This window comes from Syngnathus leptorhynchus, chromosome 15 (assembly GCF_054491065.1).
Source record: "Syngnathus leptorhynchus isolate UIUO chromosome 15, UIUO_Slep, whole genome shotgun sequence".
In the NCBI taxonomy this organism is placed as follows: domain Eukaryota; kingdom Metazoa; phylum Chordata; class Actinopteri; order Syngnathiformes; family Syngnathidae; genus Syngnathus; species Syngnathus leptorhynchus.
This window is the reverse complement of record NC_141209.1, coordinates 8,005,215-8,026,910: the sequence shown is the minus strand read 5'-3', so window position 1 is coordinate 8,026,910 and position 21,696 is coordinate 8,005,215. Positions and strand designations below refer to the sequence as shown.

The following is a 21,696-nucleotide window of genomic DNA, read 5'->3' as shown; positions in this document are numbered from 1 at the left end:
AACAATCAAAAGACGACAGTTTATTTTGTACAAAACATACAGAGGTAAATGAAATTGAAGTATCATACTATTTTAGTTCAAGATAGTTATTTAGCCATGATCAGCAGTAAAAACTTCATATTTTGTCTATAATTATTTTGATAACATCATTATATTTCATGTACAATTACCGGCTTTAAAACACAATTTGCCGGTTACTGTCAACTAAAAATGACATCACATGTGCTCAGGTAACAACAATCAAGGGTGAGCAAAGTTCCGAGATGGGTGAATGGAGGCAAACACCACTTTGGGGGTGTTTTTGCATTTGCATTGCTAAAAGTTCATTTTACATGATACATACCCTTTAATACTGTGGGAATTTGGGGTCTATCGTCTTCGCCCACGCCATCAGCCCCCCACAGATATCTTTCACTGTGATATTGTCTACTTCAGATCCACTCATCTTCTCAAGAATCTGCGCAGCCTTCTGGGAGTCGTTGCCCAGCTTACAAATCACATAAACTGGAAGAAACCACAGAGATACTTTTGGCGACAGAAATACTTTCCTGTGGATCTGTATGATAACTATAGGGGGAAAACAAAGTTTGCATACAGATCATATTCAAGGGATTCTATTTTTACACTACAGTCCATATATTCTATGTTTTGGGGTCGAACTATAATTGGTGTGCTATGGTGTAGATCAGATCAAAAACAACAGTTTATGGAAAGCAACTATCCCAGAATATAGTTGCAATTGTAAACCACATAAATTCCATTCATGCACAGACTCAGATAATGAAAAAATGTATAGATACATATGTGAGAAATGAGTGAGCACTTCAGACTACAAGCAGATAAAGCCAGCGTTTGGTCATTTTACCCGGAGGCCGGCAGACACCGTCCATCTGCTGTTTCAATTGGTCGATACGCTCCTGAAGTAACTGCATATGTTCACTGGTCCTCTCTTCTAAACTTGAGAGTGGTATATCTTGCAACAATGTCAGGAGAATAACCACAAAGAGGGGCTTTATTATGTCTCATCAGACTGATTTATGTTTTGTTTCCAGTCTAATAAAGGATACTCAGAGAGCTTGGTAAATGGCATATGTCCACCTCCACAAGAGGGCGCACATCTAACAGAAGATGGGGCTCTGCTTTATCCACAATGCATTTGTAATCCTGGAAATACAATGAAACATTCACAAAAATGCAAAAATAACATTGACCAAGTGATTAAGAAGGGAGTGGTTTTATCTTAGGAAAACATATTTAGATCTTACAGTTAAATGCAGAAATGTACCAACTTGCAGTTAATTTGAGGAAAGTAATGCTTGGGTTTGATTCGTAGCATTTTACAATTACTTTAACAGGTTTTCCTAAAACCGCTGGACTCAAAATGACTCCTAAATAAAACGCCTGACGCAAATTCAATTCAACTGTGATTTCCATCTCTGCGCTTAATGACTGCTTGAAAGTTCAGAAGGTGCATATGCATGTGCAATCCACATGCAACATTATTGATGCCAAACACAGTGTTATTCTTTTCTGTGGAAAATTTACAAGCGCATTTAGCTTGTTTCCCGTGAGTGCTGAGATACAATCTGTTCATCAATTTTCATGAATTCGAGGAGAACATTACGAGTAATGGTTGAATAAACAACACTTAATACAGGGGAGGGATGTACTGGCCAAAAGGTTCCCCACCTGCACTGTGATCCTCTGATCTCTGGACAAGAGGTTGAGTCTGCGACACTGTAAACAAAACCAAAAAAATACTCTATATTAACAAGTACATTTAATCACGTCATACAAAAAAAAAAAAAACATGTCAGTATATCAAGGTCAACCTTATCTGTTGCGGCAGAACCACAGAAGGCTTCGTAGTCGACGAGCTTGGTTACGCTGGGCTCTTCTCCACACACTACGCATCCCGACTGCTTGGGCCGCAACCTGATGGACCTGAACCTGGCGCTGTGAGCATCAAAGATCACCAGCTGCTGGCCGCAGGAAGCTGACACGTGTGGTTAAGTTAAACATCAAACCACTTTTGCAAGCTGAGCCGTAACCTGAGCAACTGTGATGTCATTTTCAGTCGACGGTATGTGGCAAAATGGCCACCCGTGAGATAATTCGAGCGGGTGGATTTCGCTGCTTAACTCAAATTCCATAAACGCAATATTAATCAATACACAAATAAAAAAACGTAATGTGAGGCAGTTACTGTCCATATGAATTCATAACAGAAAAGAAAATCCCAAATAAATCTCATCATGGATTTGGAACAAGTCCCAACTTTGTGACAATTCACTTTTTGTATTACATCGAGGAATGCTGAAATGTACAGTATGTCATGCTAGAGTTGAGATACAGCCATGTCCAGAGGCTATCTTGAGGACCTCCAATGCTTGAAAGCAGCCCATTATGCCTGGAACTTAAAGAGAAGTGGAACATTTGACTAACGACCAGTATTTAACAGGATGGAGATGATGGAGAAAGACGAGTCTGTATAAAGTTGAATGGCTTCTTGGAAAGAGGCTGGACTTACCCACTCCTAACACCCCTCCATCGGAACAATTTGTCACTGTCTCTGGGGGTGGGGGTACTGGGTAGAGGCATCTGTAGCAAGGGCCTCCGCCATAGTTGTATACAGTCAACTACAAGACAAAATGTTCAGGATGTGCAGGATGATGATTTGCAAGATGAAAATATCTTACCTGTCCCTCCATTCTGAGGGCGCTCGCCGATACGAGGGGCTTGCCGCTCAGCACACAGGCGTCGTTGACAAGATAACGAGTGGGGACATTGTCCGAACAATCGGCCACGATGTCATATATGAAGTCGGTCAAGTCAAGGCATGTCTTTTTTTTTTTTTCTTCTTCATTTTATAAAGTCAACCAAAAACTTGAAGGAACGGGATACTGTTGAATGAGTTGCAAGGCGTTCTCAGGTGAAAGCTGCAAGTGATAAGGAATACACTCCACTGTTGAGTTCAACCTGTGAAGTTAGATTCAAAAGTACAAATTAACAAAATAACAATTAATTCATCTACAAAGTACAGTGGAACTTCGAAAGTCAAATGTGACTGTACAATTCAGAATTAGGGAGAAAAAAAACAAATTCACATTAAAGTCCAGAAGTGAAAGCGCTGGTGTGCATGAGCAATACTTTCAGCATACTAATTTTATGTTCTTTTATGCCAATTCAGAATTTTATACACGTCTGCTGTACAGTTAATACATGCTCAATATGGTGACATTTAGATTTATAAATGGATTCATTCAGCTCCCATTGCTTCCTTTTGGTAAAAAAAATAAAATAAAATCCAAACAAAACTGAGGTTGGACCATCTTGTGTTCAACCTTAGAGGTTCGACTGTAGATGGAAGCTGCTGTGCTTGTGGCTTCCTAGTGGTAAAATGCTAGCCTAGTGTGGTAAACGACAAGCCAAATGTGTACCAACCACAGTGGGGGGCAAGAAGCACCAAAAAGAAGCTGCCTCAGAAATAACATGTTTACACAACATTTGCAGACTGGAGTACACACATACACACCCAAATATAACTTGAGGCTAGACTGGAAAGCGCCTGCATTCATTACACAGAGACCATTGGGGTCACAAACAACAGTTTTAATGATACAATTTTCCCCTTATTGTCTAGTGTTGACTAAATACACAGTTTTTGACAAAACTATGACTGTGTAGGACACAAACATCACCTTCTGACTGCGTTGGCTGCTGACAGAGCTTTAGTGTGACCCCGGTTTTCCTCGCCATGAAGTACTTGTCTATGCAGATTACTGAGCTCCACCTCATCATAGTCCAGCAGACCCAGCCGCCCTGTAGAGAAACACAGACGGAGTAAATCAATGCCAAACCCTAACAGCAATATGTAAAATAGTGACATCTGCTGTGCAAGATCGCATCAATTGCAGTGGACCCTCTGAAGTCAAATCCTCGGGGTGTCATTTACTGTAAAACGCACCTCTCGATTCATCCAAAACATCGAGGTTGTTGCAGTCGTCATGCGTGATTTTATACAAGATGTCAGCGTATTGTGCAAGACTTCAGCGTAACTCATGTTAGCTCAGCCTCGAGGGATTAACATTCTTTTGCCTTCTGTTGTTTTGATTCCAAAAGAAACACAAGACTCAACAAGATGCGTTCAAAGACCTACATAACAGACAATTAAGAATGTTAAAAATATTACACCCCCATTAATAGTTACTTTATCCATTTTATGTTATCAATATTGAGAGCTTAAAGGGACAACCAAAATGTTAGTATGCCTCGGGATGCTCGATTATGGAAAAAATTAGCAATCATGATTATTTTGCTAATACTTTTTATTAGAAAACAAGAAAATGTTTGACCATATAAAATATTGAGTCAAATTAAGTTCTTTGAAATATATTTTTACATTTTTCTTGGACCAAACAAAATTTATAAATATTGTCTTTTATAATAATCTGGGTTTTTTATGATTAAGCCAATTTTGTAATCAAGGTGTAATAATTGTAATTGAATTTCGATTAATTGCACAGCCTTGCGATTACCTACCTATACCTGCTGCCGCTAGATATTGAGCTAGAGGGCAACCCAGACCTCCACAACCCACAATCAGTACGGAGGTCTGCAGTAGGTTCAGCTGTCCTGTGCACAAATAAAGACCACATTTGTGTGTTTCGTCCTACCATAGTCATTTTCTTGCATTTATAGAGGAATTGTTACCTTGCACACCCAACTCAGGTAGGAGGAGCTGTCTGCTGTACCTCAAGATGTCTTCATTGGAGAGAGCTGCTTTAGCTTTTAGTGGGATAAGTGGAGTCACTCTGTCAAGTAGCTGTGGGACTAAAGAGTTGTTCTTCTAGAAAAAAAAGAAAAAAAAAAAAAGAGTACAATGACAACAGCTAACTGTAGATGCTCTGACTAACCAATGAGAGCAACAGCGTGTTTATGGCTGATTATTTCTTTTGCAACAATGCTCATGCTGAGAGAACCCAGAAGTCAAAACTGAGATTTTGCACTTTGGGTTTTTGTTAGCTTGAAGTTAAAAAAAAAAAAGTGCAGAATCCATGAGTTAGTTTTTGAGCAACTACACTAATTGATATTTTTCATGATCGTCTGATTAAACAAAATGTACCGATACATGACAGACGGACACAGATAAGATAAATAGTAGAAAATGATTTAGCATTGTTTGCAACGATTTGTTGACGATGGCATTGGAAATAAACGTGACTGTCTTGCTGATAGTCACCAAGTCACCTTTTCGAATGCAGCCAGTTTATTCTTCAGGGCAGCGATCTCTTTCTCTTTCTCTTTTAGCTGTGCCTTCAAGTAGTTTGCTTCCTCAGTCGTCCCTGATATTACTTCCATTATGTTTTAAATGTCAGCAGTGCAGGAGGAAGCAGTTCACGCATATGCTCAAGAAGCACAATTCCGGTTTGATCACGTGGTTATGATACCACGTGGTACGTAATTTGGCTGGTTTCAGTCCCACTTCTTTCTGGGCTGTACAGTTTTGTTTTGTTTATTCTCTCCTTTTACTTTTGTTTATAAATGAAAGAAATGTTGTGTTTGGACTCACAAGAACTAAATTTAAAAAATAATGTGACTTTTTTTTTTATAAGAATTTTCTCAAGAAAATACATACTATGGTGACCTTATGAAAAACACCAATTCGGAGTACAGCAGTCAAAGTACTCGAGGCACGAAGAGGTTATTTTTTTAAAAATATTTTGTCAATTTAGAACGGGGAAAACGATCACTAATCGGTGTGCACACACTCGTACACGCTCACATGCGCTCACGCACGCACGCACGCACGCACGCACGCAGCAGACGCAGTGAGCGCTCCCTGCTGCCTTTCACATGATCTGAAGTGGGAGAGAGAGAGAAAGAGAGAGAGACAGAAAGGCACAGAAACGATGGCTGTGTGGGACCACGGTTCTTCTATCGTGCGCTTTTTTGCCACGGTTGCCATCTGGGCAACACTCAACCACTGCTCTAATGGAATTCCCTGGACACAAGAAAAGGTAAGCCAATTAAATCTGTTGCTCCAACTACACTCTAATACAATGAGGGTCTATCAAACGGTATTATTGATCGGTATATTCGTGTTCAATTTCAACATTATGGTTGGAACAATTCTTTTAGGATCTTACAACACCACTCTCAAATATCAAGACGATTTTAGTGAGATGTTTTCAATTGATTATTTTGTTTGTCTTCCTCTTTTTAAATGTCATGAGCTGTTTGACAACTGATTTTCTCCAGAACGGACAATAAAGGTTTCAATCAATCAATCAATCAATCAATCAATCAATCAATCAATCAATCAACCAATCAATCAATTAACCAATCAATCAATCAAATAAAAATGGAACTAAAATGAGTCGTGTTTGTAAATGATGTCTTATTTTATAAATTGATTTCATTTGAAAAATTAGTTCTGCTTATTAATCATTGCTCAGTATAGCATTTGTAACTTAAGCGTTAGCAGGCATTAAGGATATAGCCTTAAGTACGAGTGTAGAAAAAAGGAGTGCCAAACAAATTGACGTCGAAGTCTTTAACATTTAAACGAAACACGGCCTACCTTACACTACAACATTCCTGCTTCTCATATTCTTGTGGTTTTAGCCTTCATGTAGTTGCTATGGCAGCTCTGTCATCATCTTTGATCTTCCAATTGCAGGGCTTGGTATTTATAGACCTCAAGTGGACCCCACTTTAACCCTCTCAGGGTTCAAGGCCATGTAACCAACCACATAATAATACTGTATGCACTGCAGTTATAGAACCTAAACCAGTTTTTGGACGGATGTACGAAAGAACATACCTTTGGCGACCAAGCGACGAGGAACAAATTAACATTACGATTGTATCTTTTTCATGTGGGTGTGTGTTCAGGTTATTTCCCAAACATAAAAGTAATGTAATTTACATTTTAAAAAATGGCCTCAAAATGGAAGGAACATGTGTCATTTACTTGTTTTTTTCCTGTTACAGCTATCAGTGAGAAAATAATCTAATTTTTGACTGCATTCTGAATATGACCGAGGGAAAGAGTGGAGAAAGCGAATCAATCAAAATGGATCGTCTTTGGTTTGCTCGGTTTTAATGTCTGTTTCCAAGACAACCACGCTTCTCTGCAGCTTGAACTTTGAGACCAATTCTGAGTGAACAACTGGAACCAGAGGGATCAATATGATTGTATTTTAGCTCCCGCTGAGCAAACTTGCACAGATACTGATGAGCTCTCTTTCTCAGTCAGTCAGACACTCACGAGGTAGTTGCACAATGAGAAGGGATTTTTATATTGTTTTAACACAGCTAGGAAGCACAACTACATTTTTTGATATTATTATTTCGTTTCGTTTATTTCAAACATGTGGGGGAAAAAAAGATTACTGTACAAATGAGAAAACAAAATCTGATGTCATTTTCAGTCGACAACAAGTGGCAAAATGGCCACCTCCTGAGATGGATAAAAACGTGAATTTGCCCATTTAATTCATATTCCACAAACAAAACATTCATCAGAACACTGTTTTGACTAGTTGGACTTTAATCCATATTATTAAGAACATTTTAGGGTTGACTTCCCCTTTAAGGAAAACATAAATCAATGAATAGCCAACACTATGAATGGGCTGATCAACGTTGCACTGAAGTGTGCTAATATAAATGTGGCTTCAGACCTCAGGAACAGACAGCAGCAAAATTTTGGTGTATCCATCTATTGAGTACCCATGCTGTTTTTATAGCCATTTATCTGTAACTCCATTTTGGAACCAGAGGCACCACTGCAGTGGACACTTATTTTCCCCACATTTCCCCCAAACAATATATTAATCAATCAAGGAACTAACAAGCAAAAAAAAACAACAACACTTTGCTCTTGTCCAGTTGCAGCACCAAGCTGTCACTCTTACACCCAGTGAGATCCAGACGGCCCTGACACACACAGACCTGACCCAAATGTGGCAAAGGGACCTAAGGCCATTGCTTGTTACCAGATATCCAGGCTCCCCAGGTAGCCAGGCGGTGCAGCAGGTGAGTTGGATCAAAAACTGTTATGCTAGCAAGTATTTTGATTTTGTCTTTATCTGTATTACAATTAATTCTCTCTAATGGGGACAAAGTATGTTCAATTAGTAACAGAGCAATAATAATGCTTCTTGTTTGTTTATTTATTTCAGCATATTAAAGCAACCCTGGGTTCTCTTGGAGCAGGTTGGGAAGTAACGGAGGATACGTTCACGTCACAGACACCTTACGGTCCATTACCCTTCACCAACATCATTGCCACCCTCAACCCATCAGCTAAGCGTCGCCTGGTTCTAGCCTGTCACTACGACTCTAAGTATTACCACCAACAGGAGTTTCTGGGCGCCACCGATTCTGCTGTGCCATGCGCTATGATGCTTGAGCTGGCACGAGCCCTCAATGAAGAGCTAAAAACTCAAAAGGTAATGTTTGTGGCTTAGAAGCAACATAAAAAAAAAAGGATACATTTGTGGGATGAATTATCTTTTCTGTTCCATCTCAACTGTGCCCCAGTGCGCAAAGCAATATCCATAATTGCATGGTTGGTTGATTTTAGGGTGGAAGAATTGAACCTTTCAGATACCTTTGGGAAGGACTAGTACAGAAATTGTAAGATAAGTCTTTGCCGCTTGAAGAAATGGACATTAAAAACTCCACAGACATGACACACTTTAAAATGTAGAGTGGAAGCTCTAAATATGTCACGTACATATGTTTTGTCAATATTTAAAATGTGGCTCCTTCCAGCATTTAAATTTTCCCTAACACACTTAACATTCATGCCGCCTGCTCCTTTGCCCTTTGCTTCACCAATACATCTTTCCACTGGATGGACAGGGACAAGCCCAGTGACAGCCAGAGATCAGCCAAAGTCTGTTTTTAGGCGTCTATCAAAAACATCCCTCGGGGGAAATGAAATTCAGTTGAATGCAAATAAGTTTGCTTCTAAAGTGAACATGGCTGACATTAGGCAGAATCCTTTTTAGATTAGCACCTAATTGTTCTGATTAAAAACAAAACTTGTGCTAAAATATGTCCCCAATGATTATCATTACCAAGTACATTGAACAAATTTTCCAATAAAATCAATTAAAAAAAATACAATAAAAATCCGACCTCCTTAGTAGATACCAATTATTTAGAATTCAAATTATTATTTATTTAGTTTATCATGTTACACAGCAATAACAATAGAGTGCGTACATTGCTTATTTTCTTTAGCACAATATGTCCACTAGGTGGAAGCAAAACGTATCGAATCTAAAATGGTGTTGTAAACAACTGCTGACATTTTGTTCATCTTGTAGGCTTCTTTCCCCAACCTGACCTTGCAATTGATTTTCTTCGATGGAGAGGAAGCTCTCTACCACTGGACCCCTCTAGACTCTTTGTATGGCTCTCGTCATTTAGCACAGAAGATGCAAAACACCCCGCATCCTCCAGGAGAAACAGAAACCAATCAACTGGATGGGATAGTATGTTTTCTGACCCTCACACACACAAACACACACACATTAACATACAAACGGTGTGCACTCATGGAGAAATTAAGCTCTTGTGATACTTCCTCTCCAGGATCTTTTTCTGTTGTTGGACCTGATTGGGGCCCCAAGTCCACGCTTTGGTAACCAGTTCCAAACCACAACGTACTGGCTGTCCCGGTTGCAGAACATAGGTGATGAATAATAACACATCAGTTATAAGTAATAAGCCACCACACTGGTTCAGCCAGTCAGAGACCTGTGGAGAAACTTGCTGTCATCACATTTAGCACATCCTGGGAACTACTTCTGAATAACATAAGATCACATTTAGCACATCCTGGCAACTACTTCTGGCACAGTGGTGACTCTTATGAGAGCTAGTAATATTAGTAGTATTTTTTACTATCTAACAGTGTACACTGATGCATATTAATATTTGTGGGCAGAAAAACGTCTACACTCAATGAATCAACTCCAAAATCATCCCGATGAAGTGGAATATTTCTGGCCAGATCGGCCTATTCACCGGATTGAAGATGATCATATACCATTCCTGAACAGAGGTACGCACCCCTAGACTCAAATATGTTTTCTCATACGGTTCATGACTGATGAGTAACCTTCATCCTTTGTTTCTTTGGTAGGTGTGCGCATCCTCCATCTCATTCCCTCCCCTTTCCCCGCCGTGTGGCACACATTTGATGATAATGAACAGAACCTGGACCGCTCCACCATTGAAAACCTCAACAAGATTTTACAGATCTTTGTGCTCGAGTACCTTAACGCCCGACCTGCCAATACTACAAATATTATGACAAACATGTAATGTTACCTTATATGTATATTGCTAATGTATTGTATGTATTTACCTATTACTTGAGATGCAATGTTGAAATTTAACCCCTGATTACAATAACAGGTGCATTTTGTTCACAAATGTGAATGTTAACTCACATATTGCATATAAAAGGTATATATCATGCATTTAAGGCTCAATTTAAATTAATAAAGTATTTTTTTGTCTCATACAGCACAAATGATAAGGTGATACTATGACACACACTTGAATTTGATTCTGCAGCTTTAGGCTTTTGACATGTGTGCCAGATCATTTTATTATAACTACAGATTATGTGACATTCGGTCTTCTACGGTTAGTCTGTTCAAAGTTTATAGAATAAATCATTCTGGGGAGGATGTAAACTTACAGTATTTGTATTGTAATAATGTAAAGAGCCCTTCATATCCTGTCTTCCTAGATAGCAAAAATGAATAACATCCTGTGCTGGTGTACCTCATTTGCCTGCCATTATTTATCTTTGTGATTATTTGGCCAATCTTAATATAATGGATAATGTCATGCATGTACTTTCTGGATCATGAGTCAGAAATAAATGTTGCATTATAATACAAGGACGTTCATGTAAAGTTGTCTTTTCTGAGTCTTCAAGTGACTTTTAGCGGGAGGGACTTTTTGTGTAGTTTCAATTCAAATTCTACACAGTCATAAGGAAACACTGTACTTACAGTACTTCTGTTTTTTCATCTGGTGTTGAGCTTTTCCCTTTCTTTCACTCACTCACCTTCACAATCTCAAATTCTTTAATCCTGTCAGGGTGGCCCTTTCCTGAGTTCCACTCTGTTCAAATCTCTTCAGCACACTTCTGGGAAGACTGAGCGTGACTATTCACTATACTAATTAAATTGCACATTACTATGTTTTCATGCATTCTAACAGGTTATTAAAACAACATGCACCCAGAAAATGGGAGGGGGTACTTATTTTCACGGGTTGACAGTGTAATAGGGATGAATATTTTATTTTTTAAGTTTCAAGCTCAACATGTTTATTTTCAGTTTCAGGTTTTAATTTTTCAAGTACAAAACGTTTGACTCAAATCTTCCTCCATATTTTTGACAAAATAAGGAGTTGAAATTAAATTATATGTATCTGTCTTCAAATGCAGGAAGTAAACGTTATCAGAAAAAAATCAAAATTGATGTAACGTATCAATGCAAGAAAAAATATAATTAAATACAGTAAAACCGTATTTGTACTTTGTTAATTCCTGCCACTGCATCACTGTAGAACAGTTGATCACCAGCAGGGAGAAGTAGTGAACCGCTTTCTGAACGCACTGCATATGGAGGATTATTTTTTTAATAATAAAATTCGAAATTGTACACTTGCTGTTCGCAATGACACTGCTAAGTATCATTAGAATTGCGCAAAATGAAACGTGCTTAATAATTGCATGCAGCGTGAAATAGAATACGAGTTGCGCATGCATCCAGTTTCAACTTTCAAATAAGACCGGTGAATGAATACTCCAAAACGTCACAGCGATGTGTTTGTTGTACCTCGTAAACCTAAGTGACGATTCGATTTCAAGGTTGTATAACAAACTGACTGGTTATGTGCTTAAAAATAAAATTGCTAAGAAGAATAATTTCATTCATGAAACTTTTATATTAATTATTCGTTTTTATTAATTATACAAACGACAGGGTAAACAACCGCACTTTAGTGTACTTGTTGTTTAGGTTTTTCCAAATTGTAAGTGAACGCAGCACCGGTCCCACACGCACAGGACGGATGAAGAGTTGTAATGTGGGGGATTTCAATCCTGCTCGGCTGCGTTTTGCAAGTTGTTTTGGAAATGAAGATACACAGCCTAAAAGAATGAAAACAAAGTTTTTATTAGGATGTGACAGCCAAGTTGACACTTAACTCTTCATCCGATACTGTCTTCAAAATATTTTGTCAGGTATACGCGACTGAAGAAGCCATGGAACCGATAACGAAGTGGACCCCAAAGCAAGTTGTAGACTGGATGAAAGGTAAACCCTATCAATGCAATTTGACTTTATTATATAAATATGCATTTGTCATAAAAGTTCCCCAAAGTTAACGTCTATATGTCAAAACAGTCGTTTATCGGTTGCTAGTTTCGTAGAAACTGTGACAGCACCCAACGACGTCACTGCATAGCATTTCACTTGTCAATCAACGAAGCTGTACTTCTGCGCATATTTAGCAAAAATTGCGTTTTGTTGCTGTTTATATTCCTTCTGCAGAAAGTTTGGTTGCATTTATATACAAACGTGCCGATATAGCTCAACTTGCAGGCAAAACACTGGGTACCCTGTCATTTGTCATCTTGACTTTAAAAAAAAACTGCATGCATTGGTTATTTACCACGAAACCGGCTTCAAAATCACATATATAACGTGCAAAATCAGAGTTGAAGAAATGCCCAATTGCTTGCGTGTATTAAAAAAAACAACTTTTAAAGGCCTTTTACTTGTACACATACTTTCAGCGCCCGGTAGAATGTTTGCCATCAACCACGAATGACTACCTGGCTCCATTCACTGCAAAGTTATGTGCGGTGAGAAATGTCAACTGGTATGTGCGGTATGGATGGAAAATATTCACTGCTCCCTTTTGATAGTGTGAACTGAATGACTGATGTGACTTGCATGAAAACACATTTTCAAACAAACTTATGCACAGTGTTAAATTGACTTAATTTAACTTAATGATACCATGTGACACTGGTCTGCTTGAAGCCAATCGGTGGCTCAAAAGGATTGTGTGTGTGTGTGTGTGTGTGTGTGTGGGGGGGTTAGTTTCAGTGAAAAAAAAGCCCAACCAGGACACGCATGGATGGGGGAGGATTAGTTGACACAGGGCCCATTGCTGCCAGTCTTCTTGAAAATCTGACTCAGCGGTTGTCTTTATTGGTATTAAATTACCACATATTTTCCAGGCCATGACAAATCAGGTCAAATAAGGTGAACAAATGACAGGAGCATCAATTTGTTTAATCTCAACATACTTAAATGTTGCATATTGAGTACAGCAGCATTAAAGTGTGCAGGTTTCTTTGCAAGAAAATGAGCAGCTAGGCATCTGATAATGATCAGATGATCTCAAGAAAAATCAGTTTTGGTGTTTTGGTACTTTCAACAAAATTGACTATTCCTCAACATTATGCTGCTTGATGTATTATATTCAGCTTTTTTGGTGTTCCAAGACATCAGAAAGTATTGTGGTCATATAAGAGCAATACAATCCGAATTGAAATCAATCATAAGGTTATGAAATATACATATTAGTGATGACGCGATTATCACAGGTACTCCTAAATTAGGAACATTTAAAAAATAAGACAAAACTCTCATCCAAAATCCCTTATCATCGTCATTTGGGCTGAAAACTCTGAGAATGATTCTTTTAATAATCAATAACATCAATGAATCGATGGATTGGATTTAAACATTTTAAAAAATCTCCATCCCCTTCGACCCTTGTGAGGCGGTTCGGATAATGAATGAATGGATTGATGGGAACACAAAACAACCTATTATTTCAATAATGTACAAGCAAGTTAAAATAAATACTTAAAATATAAAAAAAAAAGAGATATACAAATACATACATACAATAACATCATTGGGAGGTGGAGATTGCTTTATATTGCTACTCCAGTGACAAAAGCAGTGTTTTTAGGGCTAAGGAAAATTCTTGCAGTCTTTTGAAACTACCACAAACAAAGAACAAGGTTGTCTAAACAATCCCATGTCTCACTCTGCTAAATGATGACTGAAAACACTGCTAGTGATGGCCCACTATGTTGGTCCACTGTATATTGTATGAAAAGAAAGTCTCGCAATGAAAGACTTGGCAAGGTTATAATCATTTTGCTAGAGAAGCGCAAACACTGTTAGTTATGTGTTCCTCCTTTCATGTGTAGAATGTGACTGAAGCCTTTTACATGCTTCAGCATTTGCATGGAAATGGTCCAATTGCTATTTTCATCCATCCAGCATAGTTTTTTATCAGTTTTCAGCTAAAACAGTCTCATCTAAACAGCCTTTGAGTTTTACTCACACAAATACTGTATGCATTTGCTGTCATTTGCCTCAGGTGGTTTTTGTCCGAGGGGGACAAGGAAGTTCTTTGTGTATTGAAGCAGTTGTTAATCACTTGCATTGTTGGGGGAGATCAAGCAGTAGCTGGTAGATGTTTATTGCCAGTGAAAGCGCAATTGGTTCTTTCAATTTCAACACTGTCGTCTTTTGTCTCGCGGGATTCGTAATGCCCTAAAGCTTGTTTTCTCCACCACAACTTGAGGTGTCGGGTGATCAGCAAGCCCATCTGTCATGTGTTACCCATTCCGACGTGATCAAGTTTTACGAATCCATCATAAATACTGTGACAAAATGTTACAAAACAAATTTGAAGATGAGGTGGGTTTAAAAAAAAAAAAAATCGCATCTTCCATGTGGTGCTACTCACTGCCTTTCATTTTCCAAATATAGTTGCGAGTCTACATGGTTGAAGCCTCAGTTGTTGGCAAAAGCTGTTGAAGAGTTTTTCATTTAACAAAACATTTTGCTTATTCTACACTACCCTTTTGTTGGTTCATTGTTACTGCAGGTAAGCCTGCCAAATTTTCATGCAAACCTGCACAACTTCAATCTAATACTCGGCTATCTTCTAACCAGTATGTTAAGATGAAACGATATTTGAACACGTGACTCAGAGAGTATACTCAGTAGTGACAATTAATTTTTTTTATTGTAGATGAATTGAGTGTAAATAAATCATCAAGTACGCACCTTGATCCAGTAAACCCAATGGTCTTATATTTACACCATCTGACTGAACCGGTTTGACTCGAGTCATTGATGGCAATGAATATGGTTTGAAACACAATTTGCATCCCACGTCAGCAAAGATGTAGATAACGCTTTCCTGTTTTTCAACTAACATCAAAGTGGCAAGGAGGCAATTAAGCTTTTCGTAGAGGTGGCAAACGTGACAAGTATGCTTTTACGCTTTGACTCGTTTGTGCTTTGAATAAGAATAAGATTAGTTCGCAGGCCACACTTTCTTAAGTTAGCTTACTGAAGATTTGGAAAAGACGCGTCACATTTTAAGAGTTATAGAGTTTTTAGCCACAGCCTAGTCTTAAACTGAGGCTTAACAATGACAGTGTCCACTATGTTTAAATAAATAAATGAATAAATAAATAAATAAATAAATAACCATTTTAAATGCCATGTAATTGTTTACAAAAGCCCAAATATAATATGCTCTTATTTGGGTTTTTAAAAGCATGGATAAGACTCAAATATTTCTGTCTTTTCCTAATTTGAACAATTTTTGCAAAGTGCCTCATCGATACAAGAATAGATGGACCAGTACATTATTCTCTCGACATCCTCTAAAATCAAGTCAACCTTTTGTCATTAATGAATTTCCAGTCACCAAGTCATTCAGCCCTGATAATCAACCTATTGTTCCATTGATGGGCAGATACCTGTGTTGCTTTACTATAGAAAATGGTCTTTAGAGGTCAGGGGAAGTGCTGTAAGAGGATTCCCCCCGGGGAGATATGACTGGGAGCAATGGCCTTCGTTACATATAAGCCCGCCACCCCCACGGCTTGTTTCTCACACGGACTGGTGTTCCAGCCTACAACTTCAGAATCTCCACCATAATGGGAAGAAACTCAACAAAACATTATGGACCGCATTTTTATTCAAACCCAAGTATTGGCAGTATTTGAGTTTTATTTCGGGTCATGTAATCATGCACCAAAACTCTAATATGCACTCATCTGGGTTTTTGAAATCCCAATTAATAAGTGCAGGGTATTCGAGCTTGTGTGCATTGAAGAGGATTAAAAAAAAAAAAAAAAAAAAGGTTACAGATCTACTTACATACATTTCTGCACCGTAAAATCCATCTTGGTAGACCACACTGATAACGAAACATACACACACAAAAATCCAGAAGGTTTTTGTTTTCTATCAAATATTTATTTCGTTTTGGGGGAAAAAAATCTTTTGCAGGGCTCAGAGCAGCAAAGGAAAAGCACACCGACAGCTTCATTCCTTTAGCGAGGAACATTTAAATAATGTGTTTTATTGATGGTAGTCTATGCGTCGCCGTTCTAATCGGGATATTTAAATGCGGAAGTATCTGTCCGTCCAGGCATGTAAATGAGAATTTGCATGTGCATTCAATTCACAGAAACCAGAATTTTGACCTTAACCCAAATACTTGACTATAAATTCACATTGACTGTATGTAAACATATTCCTCAAATGCTAGAAATGCTATTCACATGCTAATTGAACACATTTTGGTGTGAGCTGTATAACCACTGCTGGAGACCTGAACATTTTTATCAACCGTATATTACATTTGCAGTCAAATCCAACAGATAGCGTTCGCCGATGTCCCTGCCAACCGTCTTTCGATTTGCTCGCGTTTAATTCAAATGTAGACTGTGCATTGCAAATCACGTAGATGATCTCTGCTTAGTGAGACCTGCCAGCTATTTGGCTGTGGTCTGCTTTAAGAGCATTGGCCTGTGAAGTGGCTCTGCTTAAGCTCCGCGAATAAACGCTCCAACCTCAGGTGGCACATCTGATGCAAGTGCAAATACGGGCGACACGCCACGTGACCTCTCGCGCAAGGAAGTCAAGCGTGTGTGTCAACTCGTTTGCAAGCCTGGTTCACTCTGCCAGTCGTGTGATTGAACTGGTTCCAATTTATGAAATATGTCAGACTGCTTAGTAAAACAAACGTGTCCTTGAATAGGGTTGGGGTTTTGGTATGCCTATGTCGCTATTGCAATCAAAACAGCGTTAGTGCAGTTACGCTGAAATGAGCTCGGAATGCAAGTCACTTTCTGCTCCGAGGATGAGCAGTCAAAACAAGCGGGGTGTGTTCTCTTTCATGTTGGAACCACAAGTTGCCTTTATAAGCTTTATGGTCCTCCCACTGACCAAATACTGTCCTCGCCAAGATCCCACCATGATTTTATGGTATAATCAAGTCAAGCTATTTGCAGTGACTAGCTTTGCGAAGCCACAGTTGGCTTTTGTCGGGCACTGGGTGAACACCATAACACGGCTTGTTTAGAGCATGTCGAGACACGTCTGCTTTTCTCAATTCTCCGCTCCGATTGAATGAATTCTGCTGTTTGCACTGTTTTTTTTTTTTGTTTAAATCATCCTCTTCATATAACATACAATTTAATACTCTACTTTTTCTACTGATTTACAGAGAAACTATTTCTGATCCATTTTAATCACATGTTGGGAAAAAGATATTGCTCTCTGCTGATTATCACGCTTCATGTACATCGTGTGTGCTGACATAGATGGAACTTGAATGTTTTGTTTTTTTCTCCCCTTCATTGTACCGAAGGTCTCTTAAGTCAGCCTTAAGGCCAACCATAACCATGGCCCCTATAGTCTGAACGAATGGATGCATGTTTTGAGCATGAAACTTCAAGTTGCTCACTTGCAGGGCTTTAGTACAACAAATAAATCTGTTCATTATTTTATGATAAAATTCTCCTATCACTGAACATTGTCATGACAGTTAACCAAAGTAAAAATTCTAATGCAGGTCAAACTTGATCCCGTAGCCTAGTTCTTCTAAGATCCAATGCTTGTTTTCACGACTCATATCACAGGTGGCTGCCAGTGATGTTTACCTTCTCTTTTGTTTGGTCCATATACTCTAGCAAACTCAGTCACCTGCCCCCCCCATCCTCTCACTGTGTATGCACAGCCCTGTTTTAACTGCTATCAGTCAACACGAACCCGATTGGCTCTTTCGTTAAGTGTCATAGCTGTAGGGGGGAAACAGACAGCAGGTGTTGGCAAGAGTACAAACACACATTATCTGAAATAGGTGTGTGTGTGTGTGTGTGGGGGGGGGGGTGTTTTTATACAGAGGGATTTAATTGTGTGCATATGTCTTTGTTGTCTTTAATTAGAATGAGCAGTTAAATACCACAGTGCAACAGTGTTGTGTGCGTGCGTGTACTTGCAGATGCCCATCCTGGCCTGCAGGTAACAAGTCACTCATCCTTGTCTTTCACAGATGATGACTCACCCATGCCCTTGACATCAGAGAAAGCAGAATCACTAAAACACACAGACACAACCCTTAGCCTGTAGTCACTCATGGATTTCATACTTTGCGTTATTCAAAAGTATGTGTTCGTTTTGTGTCTTTACTAGACAATTGGGTCATTGTAAGATGCCCACGTCTGCTATTTTGATCATCTGTTTTGTTTTCTTACATTGTTAAGGTGGATCTTCTCCAGAAAGGACTTGGATTATACAAATATGTTCATATGTAATCAGTTCGACTAAAGCATTGAAGCCATAAAATTTGATACGCAATGGATGCAAAGATTAGCTATGTTTGTAAACATTTAGTGTTTGTATGATAGGCTCTTGTTAAAGTCAAGTCAAATTAGGAGAAGCCATATCTTCAGGATTTAAGTAAGCCTCTTTCAAATGTGGATAAAAATTTCATGTGTTTTTGATTACAGCCAAAGCAACTTTTCACACTGGGACATTTATAGTTCATTTTCATCTGAATCTTTTTGCCGTCTAAATGTTACTGTGTGAAGTGATTAAACCGTTAACTCAATGCTCAAGTCTTTAGTTTAGTGTGTGTGCAGTTAGCACATTTTCTTTTTGCCGTTTGATTGCCCTTTACTGTTATTTTCTAGCCTTCTCAACTGTGCAGATAATTATTAAAATGAACAAGAAACGGTAGCAAGACCAGATTTGCATCTTTTGTGTTTCAGATGCTTTATTTGGTTATCAGTCGCTCTTCCGTACAGCAAACATACATTGTTTGCAAACCCATCAGCTGATTTGGAACATTGAGGAAATTTATTTTTGCCGCATGGGATCAGGCATATGGATGAAATGCTGCAGCAGCAATATGAAAGAGGCGATAGCTAAAAATGGCCTTAATTTATCAGAGACAGTTGAACATTCCTAAATGGGTCAGTGTCCTTGTGTTGTTGGTGATTTATGGAACACCCTCATACGCAGTGCTGCTCTAGTTATCCCAGGACACATATTGAGATGTCAGTCAACACTGATTTGACTACATCAAAAGTAATTGTATCAAACATTTATAAACTTATATGAATGTTTCATAATGAAAACAAATTTTGTGTCAGAATGACACAGCAACTTAAAAGCATTTTTCTTCACTTCAAATTCTATGTTTTAAGAAAATCTGAGCAGCTGTGGATTAACTCGGTACACTCACTCTTGTTGATACACCACACACAACCCTGGCAAGCCTGTGAACTTTAACCCCCTCTTGTCTCATCAATCATCATCCATCAAGTCCTAGACTAGCCCCCAGTCGCTCTTTTTCACACACTGAATCTGTCACCAGCGATGTCGATTTTATTTTCACTTTGGTACATGAGGTAAAACACTCTTGTTGGGCAAAGAGTGAAAGCCAGGATGATCACAATTGAATTTGTCAGTGAATTGAAGAAAATGTTCCAGCAGCTCCAATACATCTCAAATGCATATCCTCCAAACAATTTTAATCACACAGTTGGTCGTATAGCAAACTCACAACAAAAGACGCAAAATGCCGAAATGTAGATCTCTTTTTCCCAGTTCCCATTGTAAGGACCAGCCCGGTGTCTATACAGGCTTTGTTGTTCTGTTAAGTCATGCTTTCGAAGATAGCTTTGCAGTTGCACAGACAAGCTTTTTCTTTCTAATTACAGCGCAGCCTGGTCCAACCAGAGTCCATTGTGCCCGAGTGCTGTGAATTCCCACAATGGTGCTGCTCAATGGGGAACAATGAGTCAAATTCCTGACCGTTCCCTGCAGGTTCAGGGGGCTGGCTGACAAATAAAAACAGCAGCGTTACAGTGGCTTTGCTATTGTACACCCAGTCATGTTCCCACTGGCCACCCCAGTTGGGGATATTCGTGCATGTTTGTTTGTGTGCGTTAGAGAGTGGCTACCGCTCCCAATGGGAGCAAAGGGAGTGGTTGAAAGATGGGAGAGATCTGCTGGAAGCCGCTTAGTACCTCATTTTTCTATAGAAAGTGAAAGGCTGTTCATTCTTTTGTCTCTGCGCCTTTCCCAAGGCCTGTCGAAAAATCTCACGACACATTACCAAAAGTATGTTTACTGAAGTAATGATATCTTAATTCAAATAAAGTAATTGATTGGTTAGCCTCACAGCACAAATGTTTGAATCTGTGGCTAACCTCCGACTGACTGTTGACTAAATTAGAAAAATTTGAAATTAAAGGACTTATTCTAGTGGATTAAGAGTTACAAAAAGCAGTTTGTAAAAATGGGAGAACACTAACCACCTTCCATTGATTGTTTGTGGGGTTCCACAAGGATCAATGTTGGGTCCCAAATTATTTACCATGTACATCAATGACATACACAAGACATCACACTATTATTATTCTACAAAATATATTGCTGATGGGAACTACTGAGATTGGGACAAGAATAGCACAGACATTGGGAAGGAGGAATGTTTTGCTGTTTATGTTACCAGAAATGTTTGCTTACACAGCCAGTAAGTTTGCTGCGGGTTTTGACGGCCTCCCTTGGGGTATACTGTAGTCCCACTTCCAGAGTCCAGACTGGACTATCTTCGCCAAGTGCTTTCTAAGCTACCCATAATTATGCCACTCAGAGGAAAATACACATGTACATTACACAACCTGTTGTAGACATACAGTAACCAGTGCTGCGAATAAAATTAGCTTCTTTCTCAAACCTCCAGTGATAGTTGTTAAGTCAAGTTAAGTCAAGTCAAGTTGATTTGTATAGCCCTAAATCACAAGCGGTCTCAAAGGGCTTCACATAGACAATCAATTGACAATTATTCTCAAAGCATCCCCTGATCTTGGCCTCCCAAAAGGGCAAGGAAAAACTCAAAAAGCCCTACTAGGGGAAAAATGAGAAACGATTGTTGCACATGAACATGCAGAAAACATGATTAAAGGAAACAGAATAGTAGCAATAAAATGATAACAGCAAATCCCAAAAGAAAATCATTTTAAATTGAGCTTAATAAGTGCCACACATTTAATGAGTTACTGCAGTTGGCCTTCAATCGTTGAACATTGAGAAGCTGTAAATACGGGCCCAGCTGTATATCAAGATGATTGTATTTGACATTGGTGGTGTGTGTTTATGTCTCCGTTGTGGAGTTACACCCTCTCGCTTTGGTCCGAGGACGTTTGCCAAGTGGTTCACAGAGGCCGTAAAACTCTGTCAAAGCTCTTTCATCGTGCACAGCTTTTGAAAGGCTTTCACACAGACACTGCATTCCCTTCCT

At 38.9% G+C, this 21,696-nt stretch overlaps 3 protein-coding genes across 6 annotated transcripts in view; 2 read left to right on the top strand and 1 right to left on the bottom strand.

The window, feature by feature from the left end:
* mocs3 (molybdenum cofactor synthesis 3) lies at positions 1–6,751 on the bottom strand. Of its 2 annotated transcripts, none has more exons than XM_085932386.1 (14): positions 6,584–6,751; positions 5,251–6,004; positions 4,714–4,846; positions 4,543–4,635; positions 3,702–3,822; positions 2,905–2,979; positions 2,700–2,817; positions 2,531–2,639; positions 2,354–2,416; positions 1,833–1,996; positions 1,690–1,737; positions 1,068–1,164; positions 866–973; positions 1–504 (listed from the first exon to the last, which is right to left on the bottom strand). In XM_085932386.1, the coding sequence occupies exons 2-14, from the start codon at positions 5,359–5,361 to the stop codon at positions 347–349; spliced, it is 1,398 nt and encodes a 465-aa protein (XP_085788512.1). In that variant the 5' UTR covers positions 5,362–6,004; positions 6,584–6,751; the 3' UTR covers positions 1–346. The 2 variants fall into 2 exon arrangements, with proteins under 2 accessions (XP_085788512.1, XP_085788511.1); XM_085932385.1 differs by having other exon boundaries at positions 4,714–4,849; positions 6,584–6,748.
* On the top strand, positions 5,852–10,938 carry qpct (glutaminyl-peptide cyclotransferase). Its single transcript, XM_085932387.1, has 7 exons — positions 5,852–6,020; positions 7,897–8,043; positions 8,190–8,459; positions 9,345–9,512; positions 9,613–9,712; positions 9,968–10,084; positions 10,166–10,938. The coding sequence occupies exons 1-7, from the start codon at positions 5,913–5,915 to the stop codon at positions 10,345–10,347; spliced, it is 1,092 nt and encodes a 363-aa protein (XP_085788513.1). The 5' UTR covers positions 5,852–5,912; the 3' UTR covers positions 10,348–10,938.
* A 1,173-nt stretch (positions 10,939–12,111) lies between these two features.
* The window catches only part of LOC147045486 (connector enhancer of kinase suppressor of ras 3-like), a 34,395-nt gene continuing 24,810 nt past the window's right edge, over positions 12,112–21,696 (top strand). For all 3 annotated transcript variants that reach the window (XM_085931106.1, XM_085931107.1, XM_085931105.1), the window contains exon 1: positions 12,112–12,362. In XM_085931106.1, coding sequence (XP_085787232.1) covers positions 12,311–12,362 — 52 coding nt within the window. In that variant the 5' untranslated portion in view covers positions 12,112–12,310. The remainder of the gene's footprint in view (positions 12,363–21,696) is intronic.